Below are 21,380 nucleotides of genomic sequence, written 5' to 3' on the forward strand. Positions count from 1 at the left end.
CTGCACCGATCCTCCCCCCCCCCAGCCCCGTACCGATCCCCGCAGGCAGCCACACGATGCCCCAGCAGCTGACACCGGAGATAGGGGGGTAGGGCTGTGAGTGTGGTGTGTGTGTGTGGTGTGAGTGTGTCTTAAGTGCGTGCAGTGAGTGTGTGCAGTGTGCTGTGAGTGTGTGCAGTGTGCTGTGTGTGTGCGCAGTGTGCTGTGAGTGTGCGTGCAGTGTGTGCATGTGCAGTGTGCTATGAGTGTGCGCAGTGTGCTATGAGTGTGCGCAGTGTGCTGTGAGTGTGCGCAGTGTACTGTGAGTGTGCGCAGTGTGCTGTGAGTGTGCTATGAGTGTGTGCAGTGTGCTGTGAGTGTGTGCAATGTGCTGTGAGTGTGTGCAGTGTGCTATGAGTGTGCGCAGTATGCTGCGAGTGTGCGCAGTGTGCTGTGAGTGTGCGCAGTGTGCTGTGAGTGTGCGCAGTGTGCTGTGTGTGTGCGCAGTGTGTGCGCGCAAAAAAAAAATCTGTATGTTTTTTTTCACGAAAATTAAATTAGACCTACTGGCGCACTTAATGAAAATTAATTGGACTGCAAAGGGTTAAACGCCTCAGAGATACCGGCACCTCAACAGAGGTAAGTATCTCTGGAAATAGGCGGTCCCCAGAGTTGAAATCAACACAGTTCATCTCCAGAGACCCCCTGCACCAATCCTGTAATAGAAATAGAAAAAAAATTATATATATATTTTTTTAAAGTTAACCCATATTGCTGCTATAAGGACGGTGTGGTAGATGCAGACAAAGCTTAAACTCTTAAACCACTCTTGTAAACAGCCTTTATTGCAGCACAAATACATTTACAGAACTCAGTGTTTTAGCTAAAATGTAACTTATTTGCTATAAAAGATTCTCCAAAAGACACCAGACACAGCCATAAAGAAGTTTTGTTTCATATAGTTACTGGTGTGTATATTCCTACTATGTTTGCCCAGTTAATCATTGCAATACTGTGGAAATTATTTAGATGAAAAAGTTACCTCTTCTCCGTTCTGTTCTTGTGCATTCTGCCAAGTAAGTTGTCTGTCTCCAGTATCTCCATTCTTCCCATGCAAACATACAGACAGACAAAATCCATCTTTCTTGTTAAACACTTCAGTAGAAAATAGAGTTACATGATACGTAACCACTACAGAGATAAGAGAACAGAAAAACATTTCAAGAAAGAAGATATATTTTTTTAGTACATCATTTTACATGCACCATCTGTTGTGGCTAACCGTACAGTATATAGGACTTTCAGTAAAATAGTGTAGCGGGATATCGTATTTCAGAGCGGCCCAATTATCCCAAATTACTCAATGGCACATGCACCCAAGCCTGAGAAGATGGGTTGAACTGGAAAAGGAGTGCTGTGCCCCTGTGGCACTACAGGACTTAATTTGGCTGCCAAAACAGGTATTTAAAACCATAGGCGAGCCGCTAGCCGCGCTGAGCAGTTCGTTGGCAATTTGGGAGGCCACCAGGTATCGGTGTGCCCTCACGACACGGCATACCTTAATGACCCCGTTTGTGGGGAACCCTGATTTCGCTCCAGGCCTGCCAGGCAGAAACTTAGCAATCTGGAAACAGAAAGGCCCCACGAGGCTCTTGCATTTGGAGGGCAGAAGTTCCATAAAATCCTTTGAGCAAATTAAATCAGAAAAAGAGATGCCAAACTCTGAATTTTTTCGATACCTCCAGATACGAGCATTTTACACTAAAACTCCAAAATGCCACAGGCGCGCAAATTTTGAGCAGCTGTGTTCAAGAGGGACGGACACCACGGGACTCACTTCTAGGATCTACAGGGAGGTGGCCTGTCCTGGAACAGCTGACGACATCAAACTCAGTTATAGAAATAAATGGGAGATGGACTTAGGGGAGACTCTAGAGGACGTATACTGGGACACTATAGTACTGGCAGCGGCAAAAAGCTCTATATGCACTACTTTAAAGAAGAATGCATATAAAGTCCTGATGCGGTGGTACCTCACCCCAATGCGATTGGCAAAGTTTGTTAAGGATTACCATCCATTGTGCCCGAAATAATGTGGGGAACAAGCAGACTTGCTGCATATGCTGTGGAGTTGCACCAAAGTGGCCCCAATATGGGAGGATATTCGCAATTGGCTACAGAGAATTCTGGCTCCAGGAATGTGAAGGCAATCTCTGCAGGAGAACTTACACTACTCCCCCGGATAGATTGCACACCAGATAGGAATATATATTTTAACTGGAACAGTCTTTATTCTTGCAACAGGCAGGATATACAGCATATACTGGACAGAAATCACTCTCTGGCCTCCAACCTCTGGATTGTCCCTGGACTTCCACCTGTGGCCTAGGGCACCAAGGGCGATCCGAACTCTTCCCTTACTCCCTGATAGAGTAAAGGGTATGGTACTCACCTCCGCTCCCCAAGGGGAGGGGACAGAAGGCGTCAGAGCCCTGAACACCTCTGCTGTGATACCAGTCTCTCTCAAGGGGGAGAGACAACTGACTAAATTTGGTGTGCAGCCCCTTAAGTACCGAGGGGGAAGGTCCAAGGTCTGAGACCCTTATAGGGCAGTACACAGACCTTAGCTCGCCTCCTCCCCTGTCACTCAAGGAAGCTGCTTGCTGGTGGGTAAAACGCTCAATTAAGACTAACACTGCCTGCACTGATACCAGGACTTACATGCCAGGCAGGGCAGATTATTAGCCAAGCCAGGCATGACTACAATAGTCACTGAGTATAGTACGTAAATGAGCATTTTGGTGTTTATTTTTTAAGTAAACATCTCATTCTTTTCTTAGTAAGCTTGTTTTCCGTGATACATCTGGTGAAGTTCTTTGCAGCAGTTTGGCATTTGCATCAGTATTATATGTAGCCCCCCCCCCTCCCCCTAATATCTGATCATAATTAAGTCATTGGTATCAAATAGGCTTTAGCACCATCATTCGGCATGTGAGGAATTGACTGTCCTCCAGTGTCTGTGTAAAACATTATTTTTTTCAAATATGATAAAATGAAAACAAAGTCTCTTAGCTACACTAGGTAAATGCCATTCTACAGTAAACAAATAACACACATTAAAACAAATTGAGCAACATGACATGCTAAAATGAATACATCCTATTAAGATGGGTCCATTAACTCTGTTTATCCATATTAAACATTTTGTTTGTTGACACAACTGGAAAGAATTGATGCAGAGTACCTGAGACACGTATTGTACAGTATCTTTTAAAGTTAAAGAAGTCTATGAGCTTCCTACAGTATGTAGATTCTTTCCTCCAGGATAATTTACATATCTAGTAAAATCAAAGGGACATCGGAGGAAAGAATCCTGCTGCTTCTTATGGGATTCCTTTCCTTCAATAAATCTGGTTTCATTCACAGCCCCCATTTTACAGCTAGGAAACTTTGATAAGAGACCCTCTTGTGTTTCTATGCTTTTCAGTAAATTTCAGGCTGAATTTCAGTAACTGCAATTACATGTCAGACTCTGCTGTAAAGCTGAGAAATAATAACCCCCCTATCCCCCCTCCACCCCCAAAAAATCCCACGGCTTCTATTCTGCTCTTTTTCTTTGATGAATATGGTGCCATACTGTATTTGTCCATTTTTGGCAGGCAAGAGAAGGCCAATATTACCCACAATCTGCACATTTTTAAAGCCATTTACATTTTTTTGCAGATATCCACAAGTATCTAGACACCTGCCATATATGGCAACAATTTGTAATGAGAAAACATTCTGAACATGTAATATCTTACCTATGGCCACAATTGATAATTGTGTCCATTATTAGGAAATATTGTATATGTATGTGTGAGGGACTATACAAGAGGTTAAAACACTCTCTCACTTTAGCACACCAAAAGAACCACACCCTAGCTGGCAGGTATGCTAGCTGATTGGAAAGGGGAGGTGTCACGGGAGCTTGTGCAGGGTTATAATATAACACAAAAATCACTGGGTTGAATCAAATGCGACTAAGATATAATAAAGAAAGTTTATTCATTGAAAAAGGTGAACACACAGAATATACAAATAACACACAAGATATATACACTTACTTAGGGTTTTGGGCAATGAAGCTATCAGGATCTGGGATTGGCAATTCATTCACAATACAGGATACAAACGAAGACACCGGGCATAGAGCTTACAATCAGTTATATAGGATTTAAGCCCTATCCCTTAACATTGGGTGTCAGGTATTGGTTACCAATTACCTACACCCAATTACCCACACCCAATTACCCCTTGCCAGCTCACGTGGGAAGTGAGGTAATACCTGCCCACAGGTTTGGGCATTATTCTAATCAGGGGGCCATTTTCATAGGCCCACTCCCAAAAGATTGGCGGCTCCTAGTCTGCCAGAAGGGGATCTGGCCAGGAAACCCTTTGTCTAAAAGTGTGATTTACAACACTTCACACAAGTACCCATATCCTGCTCTTCTTTGTCCTAGAACTCTTAATCAACGGCGGTGAGCCTTTCATACATGGGTCTCCCTCAAACATCCTGATGCCCTGTGGCAATTAATATTCCTTCTGGGCCAGTGGCTTTCGCGGGCTTAGAAATATCAGGGATGAAGAGTAACATTTTAATATTATACACATATTAAAATAATCCGTTCTGTGGGTCTGAGTGGGCTGAAAAATGCTAGGTCCTCATGCCGCAGGACACTCGCCATAGTGGCTACATTTCAGCCTTCCACGGCCCCCAGAACCGGAGATAACAAAACCAAGTTAAAATCACCTATTAACTTTAGTACAGGATTCTCCGCTATAGCCTAAAAGAAATCACTCCATTTCACTTCTCCATTGGAATCAATAGGGCTGGCTCGGCCATAGGATTCAATGGAACTACTCCGCTATTGAAGTCAATGGCGAAATCACGGTTTTCAGAGTGGCCCATACTCTGTCCGGTTGATTGGAGAGGGCTGGAAATTGCCATGCAGTCATGCCGGAGCAGTGACTACATGCTGACCAAATCCCAGCCCTCTGGTACTTACAGAACCGGAGATATGGGTTTTCACTTTATACACTTTTGGACTTAGCCGTTTTAAAGCCACACGGCTTTCTCCTCCGCCATTGCGGTCAATGGGGCGATCCTCATGACCGGCGCGACCCTTTCTCGCTGCCATTACTTGTCAGACCCGTTGGGGTAGAGTGAGGGGGCTATGCAAGGGTAAATGCAATGAACTCTTTCCCTCCCGACCTGATCCCATTGTATGTGGTTGGTACATACACTGTAAAGGTACAAACACCCATAATTGTACTAATGTACAGCCGTGGCCCCTTTTATTCTCCAACATCTCCGAATTTTTCCGGGATTTTTTCCCGAATGCCACGTACTTCACCGCACTTCACCACGTTCATGCCGCATTCCAACCGCATTTATACCGCATTCATGTTGCATTCACACCCGCGGTTGATGCGCGGTTGATGCGCGGTTGATGTGTTTATAGTTAATGGTTCGGATTTAATTGGTTGAAATTCTTCGCGTATCCGCCAGATATTCATGAATTGTAATGCGCATGCGCTTCAGTAATGTGTCGACTTGCAGGTTTTTTTTAAAAATACCACAGTGGTCCATTGTAAATTGGCCTTGGGACTGAAGGAAGAAGTTACAATAATGTATCAATTTAGGCTTTTCATATTAAAACTAAATGCGCAGTGTCTCGTGTTCTATTGTCCTGAGAGTCCCGACATGAGTGCACAACTGCAGTCCGTGTTCCAAAAACCCGACAGAACGTATGCTTATTTAATATGGGCCGCGATTAATGCAACAGATGATAAGATGGCAACAGTTGTTCATGTGTGGAAGCGTGCAATAAGGAAAAAGTTATGTAGCGATCCATGTTTTTTTCGTATTGATCCCGATTTTATTGGAGGGTATTGGTGTGTATCACCGGGTTTTTCCCGTATCTATGATCATCGAGACGTCAAAAGACGAAAGGTCGTGTTAAAACCAAGTGTAACCCTTTTTGTGAACCGGCCGACCCACCCAATCTCACATTGGCCCCTCGTGGTCTAACCGGTCCCTTTCCCTGCAACACACCTGCTCCTAAAGGGTTACTGGTAACTGTATGACACCTGTGGCTCCAGGAGATCTGAGCCTCCGCTAGCTGGGAGCCTGGGGAAACCCTTACCATTACCTGGTGCAGCGCCTCCACTTACCCAGGATCCCCCGTTAGGAAAGATAGCCCTGGGTAAGAAATACAATAACACACGTAGATGATAAACCAAACTAACACTTTACTTAACACACACACATAACCTCATTACATAACATCATAACACAACCTGATGCTCTATCTGCATCACCTCAGCCCAATGTCTGGTGTTCCCCCACCCAGTGTCCTGTGATCCCCCACACCCAATGTCTCGTACTCCTACGAAAGGTCGTGGGTGACTGCGCAGTCACTATATTAAGCTAGGGCCCAGTTGGTGCACTTATATTTCAGAGGTACCTTCCGAGCACTCCGATGCTCGGGACCGCCACACACTTCTCAAAGGGTCAGACGTCCGTCTGATCCTTATTCAGGTACTTCCGCCGTGGACCCCAACGAGGGTCCCACCGCTTCCCGGGAACTCCAACCGGATCACGGCAACACCAAGCGCATGGGAACAGCAACCGCAGCTATTCGCTTTCTATCACAACTACTTCTAGAGTGACAGCAACCCTAACCTAGGGCCTGTCCCTGAGGAACCGCAACCTGGGGTGGCTTGGGGAAAACTCCTAGGGCCTGTGGACAATAACCTGCCCCCCTTCCCCTAGCTACCCAGTCCTGTCTGTATCTGGCTAATCCTAACAGCCTAACTCACCTGCAGCCGACACACAGCTCACACTGTCAGCCTGCAGGGATTCACACACGCTTCACACACACTGCACGCACTGCGCCCAGCACATGCAGCGACAACACACACAGACAGCTGCAATCACACACAGCCACCTGGATCCCGCAGCAAATCCACTGCATGCACACTGTGCCTCTTTGCCAGTGCCCACAGCCCTCTCCGTTGTGGCACTGCCAAACTTGCACCTTCCTCACCTAAGGGTCACCTCCCTAGCTATGGCCGTCCCTCTTCAGTTACCCCCTGCCCTTCCCGGGAATTGGGGCCTGCCTGGGGATCTAGGGAGAACCCTTACCTGATGCAGGAGCCACGCGCTCCCTGCACCCTTCCTACTCCTTCCTTCTCCTCTGCCTGACTGACGCATGCAAAGCCCGGGAAATGTATCTATATTCCCGGGCTGAGCTTCCTCCAGCCCTATTGGCCACACTCAGGCACCTGATGCCTGTCTCCCTAAGCCTCCTGGGAATTGTAGTTCCCAGGGGGCTGCCTAAGCATTGGGGCCGCGTGCGCGCTTGCCCTGCGCATGCGCGAACCCCTAATGGCCGCCTCAATCCTTTCCTCCCCTGTCCTACTCTCGCGCGATCACCCTGGGGCCTTCCTGCACCTACGCGAGCACTGCGCATGCGCGAGACCCCCTTCAATGGCGGCGCCCTCTGCACAAGCCGCCGAGCCGGTGGCAACGCGATCGCGTCCCCGGCAACCGGCCTGCACCGCAGGGCAACGCGCTACTCCCTGCTCTGGCCCCCACCCTCGCGAAGTGCCGGCGGGTCCGTCGCAGCCTCCGGCGGCACCCGCTACCACACGGCCTTCACGGAGGGGGGCCAGAAAGTGAAAATTCACCTCAGGGGCTACATTCTCCCCCTCGCAGAATCCCAACGCCCTTGCTTGGGTAGCAGCCATGCAACAGATGATTATATAATGGAAAATGCATTGTAAACAGTACATCATACATAAGCAATTTCCCATTTGTACCCAACATCCCCGCATGGATACCCGAGGCCAGCTGAGTTTCAGATTGGAGTGCCCCTAACAGACTGGGTGAGGGTATCCCACCTTGACTCCTGTGAGTCTTTTGGAACTCAAGACCCGTCCCTTGCACCAACCCACCTTCTCCCTCTCGCAGAAAAAAATGTACGGGGTCATGGGTGTTGACCCTTTCCGGATCCTCCGGTCTCGTCTCAAGGAAGACAGGGAGGCTCAGTCTCTTGCCTCGATCCACCACGTGGCGAACATAGCGCTCCATCGCGCACCTGGGAGAGGCCACAACTACCAGAGCGGTCTCAACAGAGTCTTTGTCCTTGTCTTTGTCTTTGTCAGCAATCCCTTTAACGGTGACTTCTTCCGCGGACGGCACCACGTCTTCGGGTAGGCCCGTTTGGAGACTCCTCTCACAGGAGTATGTGTCGCTCCGGTCCGCTACACCGGATACCTTGATGAGGTCGAGTTCATTCCACGATCTGCAGAGATCTTCTGGGGGAGACACCTCCACCAGGACGCGATGACGGGGTGAGCCCATCGCCCGGGTGACCCTACCTCTGGAGTCACCAGGCTCCACGATCACCGGGGAGCTCACACCCGACACCCCTGGGGCAGTCAACTTACCCTATCGTTGTCGCCAGGTACTGATCCCAAGCCTGGGACCGCTGGTACCTCGGTGGTAGGCCGGACTGGCAGTTGCAGGGCACACGGGCCCACATCATGGTCTGCATCAGTTGAAGTGGTTGCCTCGGTGACCTCACTGGAGTGGTCCGCCGGCAGGCGCATCACCACGCTCGGTTGGTCGCTAGAATCACCACACATGGGCGGGGGTATAACCACCTTACCCTGGCCTTCCGGGATCTGTGGTTCTGGTCTCGGTGGTTCCTGCTCGGGAACCGGGTCTGGAACCGACATCTGGAGCTCCGCCTTCAGCGGCTCCGGCTCAGTGTCTAGAAAGTCCATTTGGGCACACGGCCCCTCCACCACCTCCATCGCTGAAGTAGAAGCATTAGGAGCGGCTTCACCCACCTCGGTAGCACTGTCAGGCGCCTCTTTCTCCACAGGTTCCGCCGCCTGGGGCAGGATAGGCTTTAGGAACCAGGCCCCGCAACACTCACATTGGGGCTCCCACGCCAGTGCCTCCCTCCGGGAACAGCCACATTTGAGGTTCCAACACTGGGTAAACGTTTCTCCGTCCACCTCAGTTGATCTGAAACCTAGTTGTAACTGAGATGGTTCGACTCCATCCTTAAGGGCTCCGCTCAGGCAGGGGCACATTAGCATCGTGACCTCCATTCCTGGCAAATTCCAGGGCTCATACACATCAGGGTGTAACCCCTGGCAGTCTCTCTCATCCTCGGGGAGGGAACACTCCATTTCTGCAACAGAGTCCTTTGCCGCTGGCGGTTTGGGTTGCAAGAACTGCGCCGCACAGTCAGGACACTTAGGCCCTTGGGTCAGCTCACCAACGGCACACTCACAGTCATGCAGACGGCCGTGCAAGCATTCTTCCCCGTCTACTACGGTCATCGTGAGGGCGACGGCTAACTCAGTGGACCCGTCCGCCCAGCCACCAGTCGCTTTCCAGTCTCTTAATGCACACGGGCACACCACCATTGGCAAGACTAAATGGGGGGCCCGTATGATCCTGTACAGCCAAGGGTGTTCTTCTCGGCATCCCTTGCTGTCCTTAGGGGGAACAGAAATTTCTGATTTCTGCTCAAGACACTCCCTCCCCCTGGTGGACTCTAGAGGAGGGGCAGCACAGTCTTTTGGGGAATGTTGCAAACTCTGTACTGAGTCACTCACAGTGAGGGGGCGGGGCTCGGGTTTTCCCGCCAGTCCTGGATAACTGTTGGCAACATTTTCCCGCGCGGCCGGGAACTTAGCACGTGGCTTCCTCCGCCTTGAGGGCTTTCCCATGGCGAAACAAAAATAGGACACAATTTAGAAAAAAACATACAGGGCACCCCAGGTCTGATATCTCAGCAGCGCCTCCAAATGTAACCCTTTTTGTGAACCGGCCGACCCACCCAATCTCACATTGGCCCCTCGTGGTCTAACCGGTCCCTTTCCCTGCAACACACCTGCTCCTAAAGGGTTACTGGTAACTGTATGACACCTGTGGCTCCAGGAGATCTGAGCCTCCGCTAGCTGGGAGCCTGGGGAAACCCTTACCATTACCTGGTGCAGCGCCTCCACTTACCCAGGATCCCCCGTTAGGAAAGATAGCCCTGGGTAAGAAATACAATAACACACGTAGATGATAAACCAAACTAACACTTTACTTAACACACACACATAACCTCATTACATAACATCATAACACAACCTGATGCTCTATCCGCATCACCTCAGCCCAATGTCTGGTGTTCCCCCACCCAGTGTCCTGTGATCCCCCACACCCAATGTCTCGTACTCCTACGAAAGGTCGTGGGTGACTGCGCAGTCACTATATTAAGCTAGGGCCAAGTTGGTGCACTTATATTTCAGAGGTACCTTCCGAGCACTCCGATGCTCGGGACCGCCACACACTTCTCAAAGGGTCAGACGTCCGTCTGATCCTTATTCAGGTACTTCCGCCGTGGACCCCAAAGAGGGTCCCACCGCTTCCCGGGAACTCCAACCGGATCACGGCAACACCAACCGCATGGGAACAGCAACCGCAGCTATTCGCTTTCTATCACAACTACTTCTAGAGTGACAGCAACCCTAACCTAGGGCCTGTCCCTGAGGAACCGCAACCTGGGGTGGCTTGGGGAAAACTCCTAGGGCCTGTGGACAATAACCTGCCCCCCTTCCCCTAGCTACCCAGTCCTGTCTGTATCTGGCTAATCCTAACAGCCTAACTCACCTGCAGCCGACACACAGCTCACACTGTCAGCCTGCAGGGATTCACACACGCTTCACACACACTGCACGCACTGCGCCCAGCACATGCAGCGACAACACACACAGACAGCTGCAATCACACACAGCCACCTGGATCCCGCAGCAAATCCACTGCATGCACACTGTGCCTCTTTGCCAGTGCCCACAGCCCTCTCCGCTGTGGCACTGCCAAACTTGCACCTTCCTCACCTAAGGGTCACCTCCCTAGCTATGGCCGTCCCTCTTCAGTTACCCCCTGCCCTTCCCGGGAATTGGGGCCTGCCTGGGGATCTAGGGAGAACCTTTACCTGATGCAGGAGCCACGCGCTCCCTGCACCCTTCCTACTCCTTCCTTCTCCTCTGCCTGACTGACGCATGCAAAGCCCGGGAAAAGTATCTATATTCCCGGGCTGAGCTTCCTCCAGCCCTATTGGCCACACTCAGGCACCTGATGCCTGTCTCCCTAAGCCACCTGGGAATTGTAGTTCCCAGGGGGCTGCCTAAGCATTGGGGCCGCGTGCGCGCTTGCCCTGCGCATGCGCGAACCCCTCATGGCCGCCTCAATCCTTTCCTCCCCTGTCCTACTCTCGCGCGATCACCCTGGGGCCTTCCTGCACCTACGCGAGCACTGCGCATGCGCGAGACCCCCTTCAATGGCGGCGCCCTCTGCACAAGCCGCCGAGCCGGTGGCAACGCGATCGCGGCCCTAGCGACGGCCCAATCGCGTCCCCGGCAACCGGCCTGCACCGCAGGGCAACGTGCTACTCCCTGCTCTGGCCCCCACCCTCGCGAAGTGCCGGTGGGTCCGTCGCAGCCTCCGGCGGCACCCGCTACCACACGGCCTTCACGGAGGGGGCCAGAAAGTGAAAATTCACCTCGGGGCTACACAAGTAAGAAACGTCAGTCGCTAGCAAGCAATGCGACAGCGACAGCGACAGCTTCCAATAATGGTCCGACCGTCAGTGAAAACCTGGTGACCTGCAGCCTGAGCGGATTTTGCCGACAGTTGCGAGCACGCTTGCATGTACCTAAGCGATTTCCAGCCTCATCAGCTGACTACAGGTGTAGTAGTCCCCCTGTCATCTGTCAACGACGTGTATGATCAAAAATACGGGACTGGCAGTGGCTCGGCGCCAGCTGATTGGGAAAGTCTATGGTGAGTAATGTTGCCGTATTTTATTCTGTTTTTTTTATTTTGAAAATATCAATATCAGTGCGATTCAAAGTCAAGCGATTCTCCTGTAAGCAATATCATTGGCTGAGCGGCATCTACAGTAGATACAGCACAATTGGTGAAAAGCTAGGCGCATGCGCATTGGAACCTTCTTCAAACGCATATGCGTGTCATCACATCGACGGTAGGCGCATGCGCATGTGAACAGGAGACGCCCCCCAAGAAAATTATTGGTGGGACTGACTGTGGGAACTTCTTTAGTGAGTGACTGACCATTACAGTAAAACTTTTACTTTTTTTTTGTTCCTCAGAAAAGAAAACTTTATCATCTCATGCGGAAAATGGCAAATGGAGGGATTTCGATGGATAATAATGCTTTGTGTTACAATGCCTGCACATTGCTGAATCTGAGTAAAAAAAAAACACGTACCGGAGTCTACAGTTTAGTGGCCATTGTTATTGATTAGGATAGAATACCTGAAACAGTATGCTGATGGTTTCAGACCGTATACAATACTTTTTTTTATATATACTGTATAATAAACCCGAAAAAATAAAAAGTATGCATTTATTCTACATGTATTATGTTAGTATGGTTTACAGTCAGCACAACAGTATGGTGGTATTAAAAAAAATTCTTTATTCATAAAATTTAAAAAACGAGTTTCAAATCCTTGAGCGAGCCTTGTGTGTGTGCGTGGGGGAAGGGGGTACAGGGTACAGCTGCATGAAGGATTAGCTATACTGCAATTCAAAGAAATGGCATATTTTCAAAAGGCAGGTCATCATAATAATTTGATCCCTACACCCCCAAATACATAAAAAGCACACAAATCAACCATGTGCAGTCAAACGCACAGTGTCGCAGTCAAAAGCTACAGCACAGATTGAAAATCATAATATCAAGATGGTTTAGGCAGGCTTGTGGAGAAAATAAAAATAAAAAATCACTCTTGAACTTCGCAAACAAGTAGGAATGTGATTGAAACCAGAAAGACACACATTCAAAGGAATGGTGTGGGAGAGGTGTACTGCACCGACACACTTTATTCGAGCAAATACCCAGTATGTACCTGGCAGATACCTGGAATGCGCCGCTCCTCACCTCTGACAAGCCCTGTTGCGTTTGCCTTCCCAGCCTGGGTTCATGCCTGGCTGATGGGCGGCTGATCTGTTAAATGATAATGATTAGGATTTAATAGGCTGCAATGCTTCGCGTGGCTACCAGATGGCATAAATTCATGAATTGTAATGCAGTATATATATATATACTGTGCAGTATTGCAGCCAGGGGGAATAAAATGCTTCAATCCCTGCCTGGAAAATAACCCAATGCACTCGGGCAGAAAACAGTCACAAACCTCAATACACCCGGGTTTACCCGAATTCGTGGGACTAGCCGAGCTCGAATAAAGTGTGTCGCCAGTGTACTGCAGAAGATAAGAAGTTGAAATACCCTGCAGTGCAGTAAATTATCCTGTGTGTGTGCGGGGGCGAGCGAGGGGAGAGCGCTGTATATGCCGAAATGTGATACTGTTACAGTACTGTACACGCCTATGCGTTTCAACAATTTTCATATGAGACATCCAGCACTGCAAATGCATGTATAAATATGCAAATTTACAATTACTGCGAGCGCACACGCAGACTGTGTACTGACGTAGGTTGAACTGCTAAAGTATTAGACATCGAAGACAACAGCTCGCGAACGCCCCCCATAGTTTTTAGATGGTATTGCAGTATTGCAGACAGCGATAATAAAATGCTAATATTACGAGCGCTAAAATACCGCAATACACTCCGGACAAAAAACAAAACAAAATGCATCTGTCCGCGGTTATCAGAGTTGCGCTGCTACGGCCACACGAGGCTAAAGGCGGCCGCCACTGTACATGTCTATCAAATAGAACACAGTTTGCCCTGAGGCAGGGGAATAAAAATACATGAAATCCCTATAAATGTGGGAAAATGATAACCAAGGGACATACCTTTTGGTTGTGAAGCAGGGGAACATATGCATTACAGTTACATTGCTGGTTAACCCCTCACCTCCCAGACGGTGGAAGGGGGTGCCTAATGGGGGTGACCCTTTTATTAATCGCTTGGCACCCCTCCCCCGTGACAGGCGGTTTTAAAGGAAGACAGCAGATTTCTTCCAGGCTGTCATTTTGCCTCTGAACCTATGAGGAAACAGGTTGCAGAGAGCCTGGCTGAGGGGAGAGCCTGAATTCCATGTTGTGTGCCTGGAACTAAGGACTATTGTTTTGTTGTAGACTGATGCCATTTACTTTCATTGCTTTATTCTCTGTGCAACTACAACCTGCTTCCCTGGTAAGGGAAATAAAGCACTTTTCATTGCAAGAAAGTGGTGTGTAAGCTCTTCCCTGACCATACCGACAAGGCTGTTCTGTCAGTACAATATATGAAGATTGATTGAATCAGCAAAAATATACTACCAATATGTTCTCACATATATCAAAAGGATAGTGTATGCAATAATTGCACAACCAGAATCATAATTTAACCCCAAAGAAGGAGTCTGATTCACCAACTAAAATTATAGAGACTCGTATACAATCTGTTGTAAAGTCACCTTTCCACTGCTAGGGAAGGTTTATGCCCCATGCAAGTGAATGGAGAGACTTACAAAAATGAAATCAGCTACAGTTATTCAGAGTTTAGGTATAACTGGTACATGATATGAATAGAAATAATTGATTATTTTGGTGCTGTTTGCACTAGATAATATGAGTACAATTTACTTTTATTCCATGTACAGTATATTACTTTTTTTTTTTAAATTAAAACGTCGGGTGCAGTATGGTAAACATTGCTTGGGACTTGTAGTGAACAAGAGCCAATATATATATATATTCAAATCATGATATATCTCAGTTTCAGTAGTCTTTTTACACCTATTTCATTAAATTCTTATCACAACAAATCCGTTTATTTTCTGAATTCTGTTCGGATTCACATCTCATTTAGTTTCCTACATTAACATTCTTAAAATATTGGTATATAATGCACACTGCAGAATGTACAGGCTTACATTAGACCCAGCTCATTTATTGTTTATCTGTTTTGCCCAAAGGGCAGTGGATTCTGATGTAGGGTTTTAAGAATCTTCATGACTTCAAAAGTGGTATAAAACAGCATACAAACATCATAAAAGCTATAATTCAGCTGCAGGTGAGGGTGTCCCTAACATCTAGGAAGGCAGGCCAGAAGTGCAGATCACTGCAGCTAAAAGCGGGAGAAGAGGAGGGGCGGACATCTTACCTGGAGCTGCTGCATGAATCATACTACCCTAGTGCACAAAAGCCTTTTTCTGGTGCAAATACCCCTCATAATCTGGGTTTCAAAGATGAAAGATTATAGATGAATTATAATCCGAGCCTATACACGTTTCATCCTGGCTACATAATGCCACAGACCTTGACAGATAAATAAACTAAGGCCAATAAACAGTACCCATCTGCTATAGCTGGAGGGATCCCAGCCTTGCGCACTTCTAAACACTACCAAAAGGTAGGAGTAATTAAAACAAAGATGTTCCTCAGAGATGCGCACATTGCGCAGTCCATAATGACCGCATGAGGCGGCGGGTATACAAAAGAATTTAACAATATAAGAAAAACAGGCAAAGCATAGATCAGAGAAGTTAGATCTAGAATTCTTCAAGATGGCTCCAAAAAAGCCGACTCAGCAGGATTTCTTTAAGATAAGAGAGAGAAACAAATCGGGCCGGTCAGAAAGTAGGGCGACGTCTCTCGCACAGTAAGACGCAGAATCTGAACATGAGGTATGCGCACAATTATCAATAAAAAAGACATTGAGAACCTATACGAAAGCTTAAAGACCTTGCTCCACCAAGAACTGCAAAGTGCACTTAAATATATTAGATCAGTGGTCAGTTCCATAGGAGAGCGCACAGACACACTGGAACATAAACTGGATGAAGTCATTAATAATCAGACGACTATGGACACAGAGATCCTGGCCCTAAGATCCAAAATGGCTGACCTGGAGGAAAAACAGGAGGATCGTGAAAATAGGGCAAGAAGAAATAACCTCAGTTTCAAAAACATACCGACGGTCACAGATTTAAAAAGAGCAACGACTGAGTGGCTACAGACCCTATTACCAGACCGTTGATAGAGCTCATAGAGCGCTTAGACTGAGACCACAATCTGGAGATAGAGCAAGAGATGTAGTGTTGATGTAGTGTTGAGGCTTCATTATTTTAAATCTAAAGAAGCGATCCTAGCCCTGGCACGGAAGAAGGGAAGATGTGAACAACGACCTTGCACCATCAACAATGATGAAAAGGATGGTACTGAAACATATCACAGACAGAGGATGAGACATGCACTCAATATCAATGGTAATAGAGGTGGGGTATTTAGCTGCCGGTGCGCTGGTCCTGGGGAGCTCCTGTAGTCCCAAATGTTCCAGTACAAAGAAGAAGAAGCAGGCACACGGTCTTACTCAAAAGGAGGTTTTAATATGCCATAAAGTCCAACGTTTCGGCAGTCTATACACAACACAGCACCTCTACACACACAACACTGCACCTCTATACACAGCACTGCACCTCTATACACAGCACCTCTACACAAAACACAGCACCTCTACACACACACACAAACTGCTGCTACACACACATGCTACACCCATAAACACTGCTGCTGACATTGACACACACACCTCTACACAGATATACAACACAACAGCACAGCACACACACTGCTGCTGCTACATCCATAAACACTGCTACTGACACACTCACACACACTGCAGCCACAAACAAACTGCAGACAGCCACTTACTTATTTGCAGACTCTCTCCCCCTTTCCCCCCCAATTCAACTGAATTTGCTTAGAAAATCTCAGTCAGCTCGGGAGGGGGAGGAGTCAACCCATGGCTGATACTAACTGACCAATCCCCTTCCCTGTCTCAGAGCTGTTACTTCATTCTGACCAATCCCCTGCCCTGTCTCAGCTGTTCTGAAAGCTGATTGGCTGGAAATAAACACATTGAAAATTACACATTGCAAGCTGCTAAAATTATTTTTTTTTAACAAATCAGAGAGCAGGGTTTTCAATAATGCCCGGAATTTTACTGCTTTAGCCTATAATATGAAGTAATACGGTTGAATTTTCCTAGATTAGTGGATAGACTGCAGACTAGAACAGACATTATATTTGAGAAGCATCTTTAGAGTAGTTAAAAGTAGGGGGGAAAACAGAGTTTAGTAAGCAGAAACTAAGAAATTAAGCAAAAAAAAAAGAAGGAGGGGTTAAGATGAAGATAAGGTAAATACTCATAAAGTTATCATTAGCGTAAAAACATAACAAAAAAAGGTTTCAGTTAATATACTTTAAATGTATTGTTTTGTCTATTGAATTGTGTTTGTTCAATTTAGAGTTGATCCCAGTGCTTTTTTTTTACTGTATTGAAAAAGAGATGCTAGAAATGTTAAAAAAATGTAAAGTTGATTTACACACTCAGAGATATGGGTATGGGATTAGCGCTACTGCACGATCGCAGAGGACAAAGGTTCACGAAAATTGAACAAACAAAACCAGGCTATGTTAGGTTAACGAAGTGCTCACCACAAACAAGGTGTGACCGCGAGGTGAGAATTTGATATTGCACCAACCCACAGCCGCGTGGGCGCGTCTGGAGTGTAGATTTGTTGAGGAAGCCGGGTCGGGGTAGGAGAGGTCAGGATGGTCAGTAATACTTGCCGAGTTCAGTATTGGAGAGTAGTGGATTGTAGGAGGTACTTAGCCTTGGTCTTGATTGAAGAGAGGCGCATCATCGTGGTACTTAACCAAGGTCAGTATTGGAAAGGAGTGGAGTACACAAGATACTGCGAAATCCTGGAGTTTAAGATAAACTGGACCTCGTACTCTTGTTGGCCGTGTACGAGAACAGGAGCTGTAGACGAGGAGAGATCGGGAAAGCGAGGATCCCGCACAGCTGGTTTTAGCAGAGACACATGAAAAACAGAGGGGATCCTCACAAAAGGAGGAAAGCGTAGCTGGTATGCCACTGGGTTGACTTTTTCCAAGATGGAATATGGTCGGATGAACCTTGGTGCCAGATTCAGTGTAGGGACCTTGAGCCTGATATTCCTAGAAGACAATCACACCCTGTCTCCTGGTTTTAACTGTTGAATCCTCCTTCGGTGACGGTCTGCCTGCACCTTTTGACTTGTAGTTGCCTTCTTGATGTTCTCCTAGATCCTTTTCCACAAATTTTGAAGACAAAGAATTCTGTTGTCTGCTTCTGGTACCCCAGAAGTGGGTGTAGAGATGGGTAGAAGTGATGGGTGAAACCCATAATTAATGAAAAAGGCTGACTCCATGTGGATTCATTACGCAAATAGTTATGCGTGAACTCGGCCTAGGGAAGCAGATCCGACCAGTTGTCCTGAGTGTCCGAAACACCGTATGTATTGGTCGAGAGACTGGTTGGTGCGCTCAGTCTGACCGTTGATTTAGGGATGATAACCCGAAGAAAAATGTAACGCTATTCCTAGTTGCTGGCAGAAGGAGCACCAGAATTTGGATATGAACTGTGAACCTCTATCGGAGAATACGGCCAATGGTACCCCATGGAGGCGAAACATTTCTTTGATAAAGAAGTCTGCCAATTTGGGAGAGCTGGGTAGACCTTTTAACGGAATAAAATGAGACGGCTTGGAAAAGCGGTCTACCACAACTAAGATGGTGTTCATCCCTTTAGATACCGGCAGTTCGACTATGAAGTCACAGCTGCCAGCTGCATTGCATCTCAGCCACCTACCCCACTGTGCATCTGCGTTGCCCCAAAGGCGCACAGCCTGATGGGGCTCCCCAAGAGCGCCGCCCCTCTGCAAAGGACCAGCGTGCTAAGGGTTACATTTGCTTGTTCTCTGTGGAACGTCAATCCCACCCACTGGAATGTTAACGAGTCATGAGGACACAAAGAGCTTTTGTTCACAGCTGCCAGCTGCATTGCATCTCAGCCACCCACCCCACTGTGCATCTGCGTTGCCCCTAGGGCGCACAGCTTTTGGCGCAGCCAAAGGGTGTGAGCCGTTTGCTGCCGTTTGCTGATGTCTGGTGATGTTAAAGCTGTCCTATTTCAATCTAAAACTCACAAGCCTTTTATCCCCTGTACCCATTTTTCCAACTCTATCTGTCCGTGATTTGACTGTATAACCCCTGTTCTTTAATGTAACCATGTATTTTTTTATAACTCTGTGCCCAGGACATACTTGGAAACGAGAGGTAACTCTCAATGTATTACTTCCTGGTTAAACATTTTTATAAATAAATGGACAAGTGTGTCCATGGATGGTCCGGGATGGGCAGCGGTCGAAGGAGTCCTGGTGGTTTATCACGGGGAGTCATATTCCGAGCACATGTCAAGCACGCAGCAGCGAATTCTTTGATATCCTTTTGCATGCCGAGCCACCAAAAGGTCCGTTCCACAAGGTCGGTGGTCCTTCTAGTACCTGGATGACCTGAAGACTTCGAAGAGTGACCCCATTCAAGGACCTTCTTCCGATGGTGGGGTAAACAATCACCCATCAGGAACTATGAGACCCTCAGGAATGTGAGACTGCTCTTGTATAATGTCTCTCGAGGCATCAAAAGAGTTGGCGGAGAGAATATATTTGGAGGGAAGAATAGGTTCCTGCTGATCCTCGGTTTTGTCGTCTACCAGGAACTGACAGGAAAGAGCATCGGCTTTGATATTTTTAGAACCCAGAAGAAAAGAGATAATAAAATTAAAACAGGAAAAGAAAAGCGACCCCCGGGCATGACGAGCCCCTAAGCGTTGAGTGCCCTCGATATAGAGCAAATTCTTGTGGTCAGTGATAATAGTGATCGGGTTCTCTGTGCCTTCCAACAGATTTCAACATTCCTCCAGGGCTAACTTGATTGCTAGGAGTTCCCGGTTTGCCACGTCATAATTTTGTGCTGCTGGAGAATTGTTTTTTCAAAAAAAAAAGCACGGGTGGAGTCTGCCTTAAGATTTTCTTCTCTGGGAGAGAATAGCACCGGCCCCGACGTCTGACACATCTACCTCCAAGGTGAATGGTAGCTTGGGATCCGGATGTATGAGGTTAGGTGCCGAAATGAAGGCGGTTTTTGAAGTAATCGAAAGCTTGGGTAGCTGCCGGCGACCATTAAGCGGGATCCGCACCTTTCTTAGTTAAAGCTATGATGAGAGCAGAAATTCTGAATAAACCTTGCGGTAGTTGTTCGCAAACCCCAGGAAGCGCTGCACGGCTTTGAGGGTAGTGGGATGAGGCCAATCCAGAACCGCCTTCACCTTAGCAGGATCCATGGTGAGACCTGTGTTGGAAATGATTATCCTAGGAATGCTGTGGAGGTTTGGTGGAACTGACATTTTTCCAGCTAGGCGAACAAATGGTTTTCACGTAGGCGTAGAAGTACCTGTTTGACATGGTTGACATGCTCCTGTGAGGACTTAGAAAAGATCATTATATCATCCAGATAGATGACGACAAATTGATTGAGCAAATCTCTGAAGATTTCATTAACGAGGTATTGGAAGACGGCAGGGGCATTATAGAGACCGAAAGGGCATGACAAGATATTCATAGTGGCCGTCACGGGTATTGAAAGTCGTTTTCCATTCGTCACCTTGGCGGATCCTTAACTAAATGTAGGCCCCACGGAGCTCCAATTTAGTGAAGATGTTGGCTCCTTGGAGGCGATCGAAAAGTTCCGAAATCAGTGGTAAGAGATAACGTTTTTTGATGGTGATCTTGTTAAGACCTCTGTAATCAATACATGATCATAGCGACCCGTCCTCTTCACAAAGAAGAAGCCTGCGCCGGCTGGAGAAGAAGATTTTCCAATAAAGCCCCTTTGTAAATTTTCATGGATATACTCCTTCATAGCTTTAGTCTCAGGAAGGAAAAGTGGGCAAGAAGTTCCCCTCGGAGGTACAGAGCTGGGAAGCAAGTCCATAGGATAATCGAAAGAATTATGTAGTGGTAAGACCTCAGATCTGGCTTTATCAAAAACGTTGCGAAATTCGGCGTAGACCTCGGGCAATTTTACCTTCTCTTCTTTGGGAGCAGTAACCCCACCAATACTTTTGATGGGGACAGCACAGTTCTTGGAACAAAAGGGTCTCCACAGGGCCATTTTTTTGTCGCACCAATCGATACATGGATTGTGAAGCTGCAGCCATGGGAGGCTAAGAATCATGTCCACCGAACGGGTGTGAATGGCATCCAGCTGGATCTCTTCCATGTGGTCCTCACCTGTACAAAGACGAAAGAGAACGGTCTGTAAAGAGATATATGCTGGTTGCAGAGGTCGACCATCAATGACTTCCAACCCCACAGGGCATTTCTTGCGAATGAGGGGGATGTTATTCCTCTCGGTGAAGCCTTGATCGACAAAATTGCCTCCCTACCCAGAACCTAAAAAGGCCATTGCAGAAGTGT

General features: G+C 47.5%; 1 protein-coding gene across 3 annotated transcripts in view; it reads right to left on the reverse strand.

Moving 5' to 3' along the window:
- The window catches only part of RP1 (RP1 axonemal microtubule associated), a 452,067-nt gene that overhangs the window by 21,457 nt on the left and 409,230 nt on the right, over nucleotides 1–21,380 (reverse strand). For all 3 annotated transcript variants that reach the window (XM_075584311.1, XM_075584310.1, XM_075584309.1), the window contains one exon: nucleotides 1,022–1,170. In XM_075584311.1, the coding sequence (XP_075440426.1) occupies nucleotides 1,022–1,170 (149 nt within the window). The remainder of the gene's footprint in view (nucleotides 1–1,021; nucleotides 1,171–21,380) is intronic.

The sequence above is a fragment of the Ascaphus truei genome, chromosome 2 (assembly GCF_040206685.1).
Source record: "Ascaphus truei isolate aAscTru1 chromosome 2, aAscTru1.hap1, whole genome shotgun sequence".
Classification (NCBI taxonomy): Eukaryota; Metazoa; Chordata; class Amphibia; order Anura; family Ascaphidae; genus Ascaphus; species Ascaphus truei.